We start from the raw sequence: 16,537 nt of genomic DNA on the forward strand, positions 1-16,537 counted from the left end.
AATTCATTTGTTATAGTTAAACTGTGTCATTGAATAAAGTGGCTCACTAATGTCCACTTAGGGAAGGAAATCTGCCATCCTTACCTGGTCCGGCCTACATGTGACTCCAGAGTCACAGCAATGTGATCGACTCTTAATTGCCCCCTGAAATGGCCTAGCAATCCACTCAGTACAAGGGCAATTAGGAATGGACAACAGATGATAGCCTTGCCCCATCCCATGAAAGAATTTAAGAGCAAATGTGCATCAAGGTGATTGTAATCCAAAGCAGGAAACTACCAGCTACTTATTTAAATAGTTGTACGTGCATTCTTATAAAAATCTAACCATAACCCTAACCCAAGCTAACATCTGCCACAAAATTTGTCCAAACATTTAGCTGAGCAAATAACATACAGAAAAATCTCAGGCAGAGGAATGGGGTGTAAAGCATGCCGCAAACCTCCCCATTCCATTTACACATTTCCCCAGGATAATCTGCATCGTCACAACACGAGCATTGAATAACACTGAGCACATCAGGATGTGAAGATGATATTCCTGAATATCACTGACACAAGGAACAGTCAAGGATGTTTAGATTGCGAGTCAACAACCTTCTTGCTGATAAAATGTGAGGGAAAGATGATGTCTTGGGTGTCAGGGGTCAAGAACTATTTCAACTCCAAAAGAGACAGGATCGCCGTGACTTTAGCTAACAGAACTTCTCGAGATGAGTGTCTGGGAGAGAAAAATAGTTAGAGCTTAGAGGAGTTTTTAATGGACACTGAACAAATGGAAAGGCTGAAGTTAATGAAAGTAAACAGTCAATCTACAGAACTAATAACCAGATGGTGAAACATTAAGGCAACTTGTCAGGGTGGATGTTGGGAGGAAGTTTCCTCTGTGGAAGAGATGAGAACCAGGGACAGATATCTCTGGAATTCTCTGCCCGTTGAAGTGGTGGAGGCTGCCTTGCTAAATATATTTAAGATGCAGGTTGATAGGTTTTTGATAGACAAGGGGATTAAGGGTGATGGGGAGAGGGCGGGAATGTGGAACTGAGACATGACAGATCAGCCATGATCTTATTGAATGGCGGGGCAGGCTCAAAGGGCTAGATGGCCTACTCCTGCTCCTATTTCTTATGTTTTTTCTTATGTTCTTGACACAGTTTAAAAATATGGGGTTCCCATTTCAGACAGCAATAAGGAGGAATATTTTCAATCAGAGGTTTGTTAGCGTGTGGAATTGTCTTCTCCAGAGACTGATAGGGGCTGGGTTGTTGAATATTTTTACTGCTGAGTTAGATAGATTTTTACTAACAAGGGAGTCAAAAGTTATAGGGGATAGATAAAGAGGAAAGTATTTACTATCAGATCAGCCAGGATCTTATTGAGTGGTTTGAGGCTGAATGGCCTATTCCTGCTCAAAGTTTGTCTGGTCATGTGTCGAAGGATATTACTGTCTGCTGTGTAGATGGAGAGCTCTGATTTATCCCAATCATTACGTTTCCAATAAAAAACTGAAATGCATTATTTCCAGAAAACCTTTCTCATGAATATTTTAAAAGAGTCATTCTTTGAGAAATTTTATTTATACATCAGGTGAATCAAAGTCAAAATCAGAGATAAGCCCTGATTTTAAGATGCAAATGTGAGAAATATTTGGGACAGTGGAATAAAGCAAAATGAAGTTGATGAAATTTAAGAGATGGTCTCAGTGCGTGAGTGGTATTTGAAGACTATTTTTATTGCATTGTACAGAGACATTTTCTTAGGCAGCCACCACAATCCCCTAGTCTTCCACTACCTGCTCCCATATTCTCACATTTATACTAATACTTTAGTGGCTGATTATGTTGCACGTGTTGGAGGATTCCTGTCCATTGCAATATAAACATCGATGGAAACGTGAGGAATAGTCAAGCAGTGACTACCTGGACATCTTCTCAGCTGCCTACATAATGAAAAATAAAACCTGGTTAAAGGAATAAGTACAAAAGAAATTGGAGATATAGTTAGTGACCTCCCAGCCACAATAATCCCTGAACATAATCTTTGTACGGCTATTAAAACTCCCTGTAACAATAAGGTCACGACCTTGCTTCAGATTCAAAACTCAATGTCATGATTGTTTATAAACAGGTGATCCAATGGAAAACTATAAAATGCAAGAGTTATTTCAGGAGGAAGTTAAGCCTTTTTCTCCCGTATAACGTATCCTGAATTCACCTCATCCAATGGAAGCATTCTATTCATATTAATCTTGGAGATCCAACCACACTGGAATAAAATATAAATTATAATGAAAATAATGGGGGGGACTCCATTCTGAATCAGGAAATTGTACCCAAAGTGCCAGTGAAATTGCACTGATCAAGCAGGCTAAGTTCAAGTTTCCAGTGAAAATCATCTATACAAACAAAAGCAGTAAAACCCTTCACAAAAACTGGAAATGCTGGAAAATCTCAGTGGGTCTGACAGCTTCTGTGGAGAGAGAATTGAGCCAATATTTCGAGTCTAGATGACTCTTTGTCAAATCCTTCTTGAACCAGAGGTGTCGACCTTTGCTCAGAGCCAGTTTGTGACTCTGATCTGCCAAAGTGAATCCTAAACCAGGGTAAAAGATTTGTAGAAAACACAAAGCAAAGTGGTGTTAAAGGTAATTCACTTGCAATAAATTCCCTCAGCCTTTATCCCAGTTCAGTCCATTCCACTCACTGATATTGTGGAAACTCAACCACAATTGGCTCACGCTGTTCTGTAAGAAAGCTTTAAATACCACCCCTCAACTTCAAAACTCATCACAGAAACAAAACTGCGGATGTTCAAAATGCAACAAAAGGAGAAAGTGTTGGAAATACTGACTTTCTGTCTCTGCAGATGGTTTGTTTTTTCTATGACAGAACTCCCACTCACCTGATGAAGGAGCAGCACTCAGAAAGCTAGTGGCTTTTGCTACCAAATAAACCTGTTGGACTTTAACCTGGTGTTGTGAGACGTCTTACTCTGCAGACTCTGCCAGATTTGGCAAATTAACATTTCACGTTGAGTCATCAATTTCCTGCATTTTCTGTTTTTAATTTGAAAATCTTGGATTGAATATTTCATCATAAAACAGTTGTTGTTGTTTAACTTTGGTCTTGTGTTCTACCATTCCCCACACAGAAGATAAATATTCTTTTGGATGACAGTGAACTAAATGCACCGATATTTTTTAAGTAAATAAAAATCACTATAAACCCACTTTTTACCTGTTGCCAATACGTTTCTGCATATTCTGAGATTTTGAAGAGAAATTTTAATTACAAGTCCTTGGCCTGTTGCAATGTTCCAGTGAAGCTCAGCACAAACTGGAGGAACAGCATCTCATCTTCCGGCTCGGCACTTTACAGCCTTTCCGTCTCAACATCAAATTCAACAACTTTAGATGATTTGCTCTATCCCACCCCTGCCCCTTTGTTTTCATTTTATTTTAATTTTTTACTGTCCTCTACCTTTTATTTCTTTATTGTCTTTTTTCATTTTTCTTTCCCCCCCCCACACTTTCCCCCTACCTCATCTCCCTTCCCTTTCCTTTTCTCCCCCCCACTTCTCCTTTTCTACATTCTATCTCTGTTCCATTCCCCTTTCCTCCCCCCCCACCCCCCAACATGGCCATCTGTTACAGCTTCTCTGCCGTTTGGCCATTCAAACCCTTTATTCTCTCTATGGGCTGCCATTAGCAGCCTTTCCCCTGGTTTCTGTGGCTATGACTCATCTTTCATTCCCTCACCCTGCAGTATAAATATCTCCCACTTTCTGTGTCTTTCAGCTTTGACAAAGCGTCATCTGGACTCGAAACGTCAGCTCTTTTCTCTCCTTCCAGATGCTGCCAGACCCACTGAGATTTTGCAGCATTTTCCCTTAAAATTCCAATTACATTTGAATGACAAAACTGAAGGCCTACAGCACCGCAGTACTCACTACCCTCCTGTATGCCTGTGAAACATGGACTGTGTATCGAAGGCATGCAAGACAGCTCAATCATTTCCACATAACTTGTCTTCGCAGAATATTACACATCAGACGGCAAGACAAAGTACCAGACACTGAAGTTCTCTCTAGAGCAAGTCTACCATCAGTCCACACACTGCCGATGAGAGCACAGACCCGGTGGGCAGGTCATGTCATCCGTATGTCAGACGAGCGCAAACCCAAGCAGCTCCTTTTTGGGGAACTCTCTGCTGGAAGACACTCACATGGAGGGCAGAAGAAACATTTCAAAGACACACTCAAGGTGTCTCTGAAGTCGTTTGACATTGACATGACCACCTGGGAAATGCTGGCACAAAACCGCCCTACCTGGCACTGCCTCATCCACAAAGGCTGTCAAGCTCACAAAGCAAGGTGTATTGCTGAAGCACAACTTAAGCGCGAGCTGCGCAAGTCCAGAGCCACCAGCGCAACAACTACAGTGTCTACACAAGTCTGTCCAGTATGTGCCAGGACATTCCATGCCCGAATTGGCCCCGATCAGTCATCTTCAGACTCACCAAAACCAGCCTCAAAATGACTAATGGTGTTGAGGTCCTCATCGATGACAATGGACGAACAACAACATTTGCCGTGACAGTAACTGGACAAATCATCCATCCATTGTCAAAACACTCACTTTTTATCCCATTGTTTGCAGCTGGCAATGTTGAAAATTACCCCCATTATCTTCAGTTTTGCCAACTTTCACAATTCTCCACAAAGATCTTCCTTTTTATCAAGTATGACTCCCACACCTGAAGAGATTCCCCCACAGCCGCAGCCATCAATCTCCATTGAATTTGGTTTTGGTTTTATACTAAGACTGTTTGGTCCCACACAAGGTTAAACACCATCCTGATATCAGCTCAGAGTTCAGCTGTGCCCTGGAATGAGATCCAGAACCAAAGTTCCAAAGAGGAGTCATACAGACTGGAAATGTTAACTTTGAGTCTCTCTTCACAGATGCTGTCGGACCTGTTGAGTTTTTCTAGCATTTATTGTTTTCATTACGGTAACAAAATGATCTTAGAGAAACCCAAACTCAGCATTCGTAAGCACTTGATAGAAGCATTTACAACATCCTATCAGTTTGTTAATGAGTCAGCTGATAGAGCAGTAATTGGTCAGAATTCTGCTGTTTTTGTTGGTGAATTGGACACAAGTAAGAAAGAGTAGATGGCGGTTGTGTGGCTGTTTTAGACAGTCTGGTTAGTAACACAGTTAGTTCGGGAGCATCAGTCTTCAGTACTACAGCTTGGATGTTGTCAGAGCCCAGAGCTCTATCTTCAGCCAGGGCATTCAGTTATGTCTTGGATAGTCAGCACTCCTCCTCCACTTAGTTGAAGTTCTCCACTCACAGTATATTGTGTGTCATTGAGATTGTCAATGCTTCCTCCATGTAATCTTCAACATGAAGGTATACATCTTCATCAATCGAGGAAGGGCAGTGGGAAGAACAGATTAGAAGATAATACACAACAGGTCCATCTCATTTACAAATAAATACTGGAAATAACAACCAGGGCTGGAGGAAAGGAGCTTTGTGAATTTCACTGTATTTTCCACCATCCTTTGCTTTTCATTAATTATTACTCAATCTGCAAAGCAGTTTCAATGGGCAGACACAGTCAACTGTTCCTGAAGCTTTGACTTTGTTTAAGGTTGGTCTGAGAGAGTCCACGATATTGTAATCTATAAACAATCTTTAAATGTGTTTAATGTTATATAAACGAAACTACTTTCTCCTGAAAACACTGACATATTCCTGCTTCCACTTAAATACTCCAGTGAGATAGGCACTGATGTCATAAAGTCTTCATTAATTTGCTAAAAGCTCCCTTATGAGGTGATGCAGAAGTTCAAATGCTTTTAGTATTTCTAAATTGCACAGTAGGTGAATGTTTGCTATTGAGGAGTTTAAAAACTTTGTAATTTGGCTACAAATTGTCTAACTTGACTGAATAAATGTCGATTCTCTGGGTCAGAACTTCAAAGTAACTCACACTCCATTGGGGTTAAACTATACTGGGTGCCGTTTCCCCATCTGTACCCAGGAGCTCCTCACAGAGTTCTAGTGTTGGAGGTTGCTGGATGCTGTGGCGATGGAGGGGTGACTCAGTCCCACTCTCTGAGGAAGGAGCTTACCTTGTAGATCGCTGGTTTGGGACCTCGGGGTCCGGGTTTATTGGCCTCGTCACCGAACCTTTGGAATCACCTGCCTCGATGGGGAACCTCCGGGTTTGTGGGTCTGTGGGGGAGCTCATTTCTCATTGGAAAGAGAAAGAGACAAGGATTAATGGACAGCCACGTGAGGCTGATGTTACAACAAGGTTTGCAAAACAAAGCGGCTGAAAAAGCAGAACTTCTACTTACTGGTAAAGGAGATGGAGGGTAAAGAATAACTCCCGCGAGGGTTTCAGATTGGTCGGAATGTTGTACAGCCTGGAGCTGATTACAGATACAGCAATGGAAACGTCACAATAACGAGGCAATGTTACCCCCCTGGCAACATGGACAGAAATTCAACATACAATACAAACGGTACCTCTCTCTGCAGAACTGCTCCTACACCACTCTCATTGCAAGGATTCTGAAGCTGTTTGGCCGGATTTGGTTGATTATTAATGGAACAAACTGGTGATGTGGTTGTAACGGTGCCCCTTGTTTATTCAGGGGATGTGAGCGTCTCTGGCTGGCTCAGTGTTAGGGGCTGTGAAAGGAGCTTTACGAATTGGATGGGACACACTGCTGCAGTGTGGGGAGTGAAGGGAGAGAGTGTTCAGGGTGGGATGTTATTCTAGTAAGGCTGCTTTGTCCAGACGGTATCGAGTTTTTGATCATTGTTGGAATGACACTCATCCAAGCAAGAGGAGAGAATTCCATCACAAACTTACTTGTAGATGGTGGACAGGCTTTGGGGGACTCAGGAAGTAAGTTGTTCACCACAGCCTCTGACCCTCTGTTCCACAGTGAGAAGTCTCACAACATCAGGTTAGAGTCTAACAGATTTATTTGGTAGCAAAAGCCGCTAGCTTTCAGAGCGCTGCTCCTTTGAAAGGTAAGTGGGAGTTCTGTTCACAAACAGGGCATATAAAGACACAAACTCACTTTACAAAATAATGGTTGGAACGTGAGTCTTTACAGGTAATCAAATCTTAAAGGCACAGACAATGTGAGTGGAGAGAGGGTTAAGTACAGGTTAAAGAAATGTATATTGTCTCCAGACAGGAGACTTTGCAGAGTGAGGTAGTGAGATTTTGCAAGCCCAAGCAAGTTGTGGGGGTTACAGATAGTGCGACATGAACCCAAGATCCCGGTTGAGGCCGTCCTCATGTGTGCAGAACTTGGCTATCAGTCTCTGCTCAGCGACTCTGTGCTGTCGTGTGTTGTAAAGGCCGCCTTGGAGAATGCCTCTGTTTCAGCCATAGTGTTTATAGAGCTGGTCAGATCCAACTTCTGATCATTGCTGATCCCGTAGGAAATAGATGATAGAAGATTCATTTAATTAAATTCCCTGTGAGAGTGTCTTGTCTGGATTTAAAGTTTATCAAATTGAAGATAAATTATTGTCCTGGTTAGCAAATTAGCTGGGACAGGTAGGAGACAGAGAGTGAGACAATGGGTAAGTACGCCAGCAGAATGTGACTGTAGTGTAATCTGTGTTGGGGTTTCACCAACAGCTAAGGTGATGAGATAGAGATCCACATGACCAATGTTACCTACCAATGGTACAAATATAGGCAGCGTTGTAAGCACTGTCAGTCAAAGTTTACAATTGTAAAACAGTATTGGTAGAGTATGTGAATGGGCAAAACTGTGGATTTCAATGTAGGCAAATGTGATTCATGCAATTTGACTTATTAAAGATGGAACTGAGGACTTTCTAAATGGTGAAAACAGTGGAGATCCAAAAAACTGGGGTCCAGGTACACAGGTTATAAAAATATCAAAGATAAGTGCAGAAATAATCCAAAAAGCTAATGGAATTCTGGGACAGAAACAGAAAATGCTGGAAAATCTCAGCAGGTCTGGCAGCATCCATGGAGAGAGAATAGACCCAATGGTTCAAGTCTGGATAACCCTTTGTCAGAGTTCACCACAGGTGCTATCGGACCTGCTGGGTTTCTCCAGCATTTTCCGTTTTTGTTTCAGATTCCAGCATCCGCAGTATTTTGCCTTTATGTTAGTGGAATGCTGGCTTTTATGTCACAGGTACTGGAGTACAGGAAGGTAGCAATCAAATCTCAGTGATACAAAGCCCTGGTTACACCAACCTGGAATATTTGAGCAGTTTGTGCACCATATCTTGGGAAGAATATATTGGTCTTGGAGAGAGTGCATTCCTGGCCTCCAAGAGTTAAATACAAGGAGCAATTAGACAAACTATGGTTATATTTCCTGGAATTTCTGGGGTTGTGGGATGATATGAACAAAGTTTTCAAGATAATAAAAACAGATAAGGTGGATAGAGAGAAATTATTTCTGTTATTTGTGGACTAAGACAAAGAGCAAAGTCTAAAATTTATTGCCCCATCTTTCAGGGCTGCAATTAGGAAACATTTTTTCATGTAAAGGGTTATAGAAGTCTAGGACTCTCTATAGCAAATGGCAATTAATGTCAGAACAATTACTGACTATAAAACTGAGATTGATAGATTTTTGTTATTTGTCGCTTATCAGCCCAAAGCAGAATATCAGACAGGTCTTGCTGCATGTGGGCAGAGACCATTATTCGAGGGTTGTGATTGGAACTGACCACTGTGCAATCACCAGCAAACACCCTTCTATAACTTCTGGTTTTATGGTGGAGAGGTCATTGCTGGAAATGTTCTGCTCTGATGAACTTCTGTCAGAATGCCTTGGGGTGAAGGTGATTGGACCTTCAATGGTCACATCATCTTCCTTCGTAATAGAAAACATGCCAGTGAGTGGAGAGATTTTCCAAATCACACTGACTTCAATTTTGCCAGAGTTCCTCGATGCCACGTTCATTTCAATCTTACTATCATTCTGTCACCATTCTGCCTCTCTTATGGAATCGAGCAGGTTTTTCTCACGTTTGGACCAAAGTTGTGATGAGGTCTGGAATTGATGACCCTGATGGAATCCAAACCAAGTATCAGTGAGCTGGTCGTGGGTGAGTAAATGTTGCTTTATCGCACTGTCAATAAAACATCTTTCATCATTTTGCTTTTGATTGAAAGTAGACTAATGATGCGATATTTGTCCAGATTAAATGTGTTTGTCCTGGGTTTTATGGAAAGGATGTGGAGATGCTGGCATTGGACTGGGGCAAGCACAGTGAGAAGTCTGACAACACCAGGTTAAAATCCAACAGGCGTTTACCACCAAATAAACCTGTTGGACTTTAACCTGGTTTTGTAAGACTTCTTACTCTTTGTGGACAGGCCATACCTGGGCAATGTTCACAATGTTATGTTGATACCAGCGCTTTAGCTCAGCTTCAGCACTGCAGCCAGGGCAGTACTGAGGTCCATAGCCTTTACTGCATCCAATGTATTGTCACCTCCAAACATCAGAGTGAATCACATTGGCTGCAGTCTGGATTCTGTGATGAGAAGGACCTCAGGAGGAGTTTAAGATGTTGACATTTCTGGCTGATGATGTTGTACAAATATTTCAGCCTTTTCTTTTGGACTGAGATCTTCACCATCAACACAGGCAGGGATTGTGTAGATCCTTCTCCTCCAGTGAAGTTGTTTAATTGTCATTTATGACCAACTGTAGCTTTGATCTGATCCTTTGATCACAGGATTGTGTAGCTTTTTCTGTTGCTTGTATCCTAGCCTGTCATTAACAGGTGGTTGGTATTTCATCTTAAAATATACCTGGTGTTGCTGCCAGTATGGAATACACACTTCCGATTGAAGAAATGTCTAGCCTGATGGTATTGGTAGAATGAGTGATATGGGGAGCTGTAAGTTACAGATCGTAATTGAAACCAATTCTGCTGCTGCTGATGTCTACAAGGTCTCATGAATGCCCAGTTTTGAGCTACTAGATCTGTTCTGAATCTATCCCATTTAGTGCAGTTCCTTCTGGAAAGGATCATGTCCTCAATGTGAAGATGGGACTTTGTCTGCACCAGGGTTTGTGATGGTCACGCCTACAAATACAGCCATGGTTGGACGTTGCTGTGGAAGGTATGTTGATGAGGATGAGGCTCCCCCTCTTGTTGGTTCTTTCACAAATTGTCACAAACCCAATCGGGCAATCATATCCTTCAACACGGTCAGCTCACTTAGTACTGGTGCCACCACTGAAATCCCCCAACCATAGAACATTCTGTGTTCTAGATGACCTCAATATTTTGTGTAAGTGGTGTTACATCTGGAGGAGTATTGTTCCATCAGCTGAGGGAGGGTACTAGATTGTAACAAGCAGGTGATTTCCACGCCCCAGTTCAATCTGATGCCATGAGACTTCATGAGGTCCAGAGTCAATGTTGAGGACTCCCTTGACAACTCTGTCAATGATTGTGCTCCCACCTCTGCTTCATCTGTCATGCGGGGTGTGACAGGACACACCCAGAGAATGGCCATGATGGAGTCTGGCACGTTGGCTGTAAGATACAATTCTGTGGGTACAATTACAGCAGACTATTACTTGACTAGTCTGTAAGACAACTCTCCCAACTTTGGCACCGTTTTCCAGATACAGGTTCAGCTGGGTGGGTATTCCTTTATCATACCTCAATACGAAACTGAGTGGTCTATCCATTCTCTTCTTATTCAACTTTTCCAGTTTGATATAACTGAGTGGTTTGCCAGGTCAGTTCAGAAGGCAATGAGAGGGCAATCAAATTGTTACCTATAAACCAGACAGGGTAAGGAAAGCAGATTTCCTTCCCTTAAAGAACATTAATAAACCAGTCAGTAATTTCATGGTCATCATTACGGAGACTAGTTTATGTTTTATTCCTAATTTAATTAATTAACTGAATTTAAACTCATTTCTGAATGATTAGTTCAGTAACAATTGTTCCCATCACATTTACATTGAAATATGTAAATTGTTTTCATTAAATTTTTGTAAACTATTAAAACTGTTGAGTTTTTTTTATTAAAAATGTTAACTTTAGTTCAATTTCTTTAGAATTCCTAGATCATAATAGAAAGTGTTTAATCTATATTGGATTGTTGGAAATATTTTGGATGGCAAGGTTGTTACACACAATACAACAATTTGTGTTAAATTATTGCAGCATTTACTTTCTGCTACTGTTTATAAAGGTGCATCTTCAGCTGTAGATGCTCCAATATAAAGGGAACCTACTGAATGGAATGGAATAGTACAAACCTTAAGAAAAACAGCATCAATTACAAATCTCATTTCAAATAAAATTATTTTTATGAATGGAGAAATACTTAGATAAACATTGATGATCGTAATTCTGTGAAAGAAATGAGTATTGGTGTGGATGTTAAGTTTAATCAAGGCTAAAAACTAAAATTGAGGTCAAATTTAGCAGAAAATGCAGTTTCCTGGACTAGACTGAGGTTAGAAGAAATAACATTTTGTTTTCAGAATTAAAATGTATGTTCACATTTGCAGAGATTTGTCTTGTCGAGGTGTAAGGGTTACCAGAAACTGACAATTCTCCTGAGTAAGTCTCTGAGTGAGTATAACAGACAAATGCCACCTTTGCCCTTGGCTGTCAGTTGAGACGAAGCCAGGGCCATTCCTGAGCTTGTTCTTCAAGCAGAATATTTTTGTTCTACTGAGTTCCTCAGGTCAGTGTCCTGGGCCCAACCATCTTCAGCTGCTTCATTCATAACTTTCCCCCCATCATAATGTCAGAAATGGGGATGTTTGAACAATGTTCCACACCATTCGTGACTCTTCAAATACTGAAGCAGTTTTTGTCCAAATGCAGCAAGACCTGGACAATATCCAGGCTTGGGTGGACAGGTGACAAGTAACACCCGTGCCACACAAGTGCCAGGCAATGAATCTCCAACAAGAGAGAATTGAACCATTGCGCTTTGGCAGTCAATGGCATTACCATCGCTGAATCCCCAGAACATAATGGGGGTTACCATTGACTGTAAACTGAACTGGACCCAGCCATATAAATATTGTGGCTACCAGAGCAGGTCAGGGGCTGGGAATCCTGCAGCAAGTAACTCACCTCCAAACCCCACCGCACTCCCTCCCTCACCCCCGCCCCAAAGCCTATAAGGCACGAGTCAGGCATGTGATGGAGTACTCCTCACTTGCCTGGATGGGTGCAGCTCCTACAACACTCGAGAAGCTTGACACCATCCAGGACAAAGATTGCTTGATTGACACCCCATCCAAATAAGATTCACTCCCTCCACCACCGATACACAGCAGCTGTGTGTACCATCTACAAGATGCACTGCAGCAACTCACCAAAGTTCCTTAGACAGCACCTTCCAAACCTGTGATAACTACCATCTAAAAGGATAGCTGGGAACACCCCCACCTGGAGGCTCCCCTCCAAGCCACTCGCCATCCTGACTTGAAAATCTCGGGACTCCCTCGCTATTTTTTTACTCCCACATCTCATGGACTGCAGTGTTTCAAGCAGGCAGCTGACCACCACTCTCTGAAGGACAATCAGAGATGGGCGGTAAATACTGGGCCAGCAATACCCACATCCCGTTAACGAGCAAAAAGAATCAAATTGTGAGTAGACACATCCTGTTGGGTTTTGGATTTTCAGAGTAACATTTGGGATTGTTTGAGCAGTGACTCAGGCCGTTTGGAAGCTGCTTTTACTTCAGTTCAAGGAGAAAGCTGAGGGGATAACGAGAGAGAAAGTTCCAAACTAACTGCATCAAACAGGAATGGAATTATTGCAATCAAAATAACTGATCTACAAAAGTAAAGGATTTTTGTTATTAAGACTTTTCAAATTATAAATATTGGCAATATCTGTTTCAGCAAACAGCACAAAGTCTCCTTAGTAACAGGGAAATTATGGCATCATAAAGGAGTCACATTTATCCCCGCTGAGTTTATTTTGCCTGGGTGCAACACACCCAGGATTGCTATTTTTTTATATAATGTCCGATTTTAGAAATAAGCTAGGAAGCAGAGAAACACTGTTTAGATTGCGTGGAACTGGATAAATTGAGGAATGTGATCGCTGAAACTGGTAAAGAAAGTGGATGAGAAGCGATGGAAAAACTGCTGCTGTCTAAAGGATATCAACTTGGAAACACGATCGGGGAGGGGACTTATTCCAAAGTGAAGGAAGCTTACAGCCGAACCCAGCAGAGGAAAGTAGCCATTAAAATCATCAACCGACAGACAGCGCCAAAGGGTAAGATTTCATTAACACACTCCCCCCACACGGCCAGGGGCAAGAAGCCAATTCCGACTCAATACAACCTTTAACAGATTATTGTATCCAGGATTTAGAGAATCAGTTTCCCAGCTGATGATGTGTAGCCATTATCCGGAGAAGCAGATTCCACATTTCATCCACAGCTGAGTCTGACACGGCTGAAGGTTTTACTGGTTGGAGTGTTTGTTTCAGAAGTTGAAAATAGTTAGCAGGATTTACAGATTGAATGCAGAATTGGGTGAATTGGAAGTGAAAGATCTGTCACATTTTACCTGGAATATACTCATCCTCCAAAAGCACCAGATAAATTCTAAATCGTTTCCTCCAATACTTAGAAACCTCCGGGAAAGAAAAGCTAAATGAAGGATTTATATTTCGGCAGAGTAAGGTGCCTTTATTTATTCCGAATCCGGTTCTAAAAGGACCTCCTGGTTTTAGCTAGAGTCAATTTTTAATACCTCTCTCCGTAGGTTTCTCGAATTCATTGTGTTTAGGTGAGTTGTTCCCACATTCACTCTGTAAAAACATTGCATTCGCTTCATTACAAACATGCGCTTGTGTTTGACTGACCGGGGGCTGATTGGGTGTCAAATGCACAGGTCACAAAACCGGGTTTATTTTTCAATGCAGAAAACAGCTGATTGGGGAATTTTACAGAAAAAATTGATCTTTACCCAGTCTATAGATTTACGTGAGAATTATTGAATAAAAGAGATCTAATACTTCCCCTAATATCAGCATCACTATTTACTCCATAATCGGATAGGTCACAGTAAACAAATACATTTCAATTGAATTGCAGCTTGAGTTGTAAAGGTCAGGAGGGTTAAGGGGTAAAAAACCTGCCCCCAAACCAGAAATGCTGCAAAGACCAGTTCCTGCTGAAAATCCTTAAAAATGGAAAAACAGAGGAAGAGGATTGGAAACATTGATCGGAGCAGATTAGAGAGAGAGAGTAACAATAGCCAAGTGATTATAGAGACAAAAATCAGATAGTGAAAGAACCAATGATAATAACAGGAAACTATTTAAGGAACTTGATCGGTCTGAAGTGAAAGTGTGAATAGCTGGAGAGTTCGGAATTAGAATCAGGGGGAAACAGGAAAACTGAGAACAACCCGGGGCGGAGGGGGAGAGAAAATATTCAGTTGAGAGCAGTGTGGAGAGGGTTGATACCTGACCCCCTCCCCCCACTGCAGACAAACTGAAGCTACCTCAATTTTCAATATTTAAACCTCCAAACTCCATTCAAAAAGTGAGATCATAAATTCTCGGCAGTCCTGGAAAGGCCATTCGGCCCATCGAGTCTGCACTGACTCCCTGACAGTATCTGCCCCAGGTTCACCCCCCCCCCCCCACCCCCCACCCCCTATCCCTGTGGTCCTGCCCAGTGTCTCTAACCTGTACATCTTGATACTATGGGGATGTGGAATGGCAGCTGCGGTATTCCTGTTGCTTCTCAGTCCGGCAGCCAGGGACAGGGACAGGAAATGTAATGGAAGCTCCAGTTATTTCTAAACCTTGAAGATGAAAATGGCATTTAAGTTTTAATTGATGAAGCGGTATCAATAACTGAAGCATTTCCATTTTATGGTGATGCTGTCTTTGCACACAGACACACACACAGCCACAGACACACACACACACATAGACACAGAGACACACATACACACACAGACATTCAGAAACAGACACAAAGAGACAGACACACACACAAACTCGGGACATGGGCACGATCAGTATTTACCATTAAACTCGGTGACTCTTGTCCAGGAATTGGGCAGAGTCTCTCTCTGAATTACGCTTTGTTCTGTTCCAAATAAAACCAGCCCTTTAACAATATTAACCGCGGAGGAAAAGAGCTTCAACCTGTAAATATTCACTTTCCAATTCTAGATTTCATCCACAAGTTTCTCCCACGAGAGCTGCAAATTGTACAGAACTTGGATCACAAAAACATCATCAAGGTTCACGAGATCTGGGAGAGTGACGATGGGAAGATCTGTATCATTATGGAGCTGGCGGAGGGTGGGGATGTTCTGGAACACATCAAGAAGGAAGGAGCTTTACCTGAACAACTGGCAAAGAGTTTATTCCGCCAGCTGGTAGCAGCAATCAGATACTGTCATGACTGCGGCATCGCCCACAGGGACCTCAAGTGTGAGAACACACTGCTGGATAAAAGCTTCAACGTCAAGTTAGCAGATTTTGGCTTCGCCAAGGACTTTCGGAGCGGCACCGCCGAGTTGAGCAAGACGTTTTGCGGCAGTACCGCTTATGCTGCACCCGAGGTTCTCCAGGGAGTGCCCCACCAAAGCATCAAGAGTGACATTTGGAGCATGGGTATCGTGCTGTATACAATGCTCTGCGGACACTTACCTTTCGATGACTCGAACATCCCAAAGATGCTTTGGCTACAGCAGAATGGGGTGGTCTTCCCCCAGAACTTGGAACTGAGCCGACAATGTCGAGATCTTGTCGGGAAACTGCTGGAACCCGATTGTGGTCTGAGACCTCCCATCCAGGAGGTTAGCTTCCATCCATGGTTAACAGACAGCCAATAAACGTGAGAATCAACTTGCTGGTTTGACATTTTTGAGACAGTTTGTGTTGAGTGTGTTCAGGGGCTTCAATAAAGCAGCTTTCTGATGCTAAACCAGTCACCATTATCCAGCTAAACACCCTAACACCAATCAGCTTCAGTGAATATTTTCTATTAGATTTTGTTTACCATTAAAGGGTATCACCCATTGGCTGATCATTTATACAAGTTACAGATTCCGGACAGGGAGATAAACCCGGGAAAAGCAGCAAGGAAACTTCTTTAGTTAAAAACCCTCGCTTCTTTATTTTAAAAAAATGCTTCATCAAAGTTCAGCGCAGGGGAATGCCTATAACCCACAGATCACTTAGCTTCTAAACATTCACAATAATCCTTCAACTGTAATGGGGAGGAGTTAAGAGGGAGGAGGTGTCAGATATCCACTCATGTATTTACAAACTAGTGATTAAATTAAGCTTCCAGAATCCCTGTTGGATTCTCAGGGTAGGATGTCGGGTGTGGTCACATTTCTGTTCCATACTGGGTCATCATAGCATCCCCACAATGCAGAAGGCCATTCAGCCCATCAAATCTGCACCGACTCACCAACAGAGCATCTTACCCAGGCTCACTAACCCCCATCCCCCGTAACCCCACTAA

At 42.2% G+C, this 16,537-nt stretch overlaps 1 protein-coding gene and 1 long non-coding RNA gene across 3 annotated transcripts; one reads left to right on the forward strand and one right to left on the reverse strand.

The window, feature by feature from the left end:
* Positions 1-1,720: 1,720 nt before the first annotated feature.
* Positions 1,721-15,793, reverse strand: LOC145357868 (uncharacterized). 2 transcript variants are annotated; one of them, XR_013889379.1, is made up of 4 exons: positions 15,715-15,793; positions 6,372-6,446; positions 6,144-6,264; positions 1,721-1,938 (listed from the first exon to the last, which is right to left on the reverse strand). It is a non-coding gene; the product is annotated as an uncharacterized LOC145357868 (long non-coding RNA). The 2 variants fall into 2 exon arrangements; XR_013889378.1 differs by lacking the exon at positions 15,715-15,793 and having other exon boundaries at positions 6,372-6,686.
* LOC145357867 (testis-specific serine/threonine-protein kinase 3-like) lies at positions 12,984-15,899 on the forward strand. Its single transcript, XM_080211423.1, has 2 exons — positions 12,984-13,311; positions 15,232-15,899. The coding sequence occupies exons 1-2, from the start codon at positions 13,167-13,169 to the stop codon at positions 15,897-15,899; spliced, it is 813 nt and encodes a 270-aa protein (XP_080067549.1). The 5' UTR covers positions 12,984-13,166.
* Positions 15,900-16,537: the final 638 nt, after the last annotated feature.

Source organism: Carcharhinus amblyrhynchos, chromosome 24 (genome assembly GCF_965287045.1).
Source record: "Carcharhinus amblyrhynchos chromosome 24, sCarAmb.v2.hapA, whole genome shotgun sequence".
Classification (NCBI taxonomy): Eukaryota; Metazoa; Chordata; class Chondrichthyes; order Carcharhiniformes; family Carcharhinidae; genus Carcharhinus; species Carcharhinus amblyrhynchos.

Bases quoted from the DNA above. Each gene is read 5' to 3' on its own strand.
- LOC145357867 (XM_080211423.1), top strand. From the start codon at position 13,167: ATGGAAAAACTGCTGCTGTCTAAAGGATATCAACTTGGAAACACGATC. The intron at 13,312-15,231 runs GTAAGATTTCAT...TTCCAATTCTAG, and splicing joins CCGACAGACAGCGCCAAAGG to ATTTCATCCACAAGTTTCTC.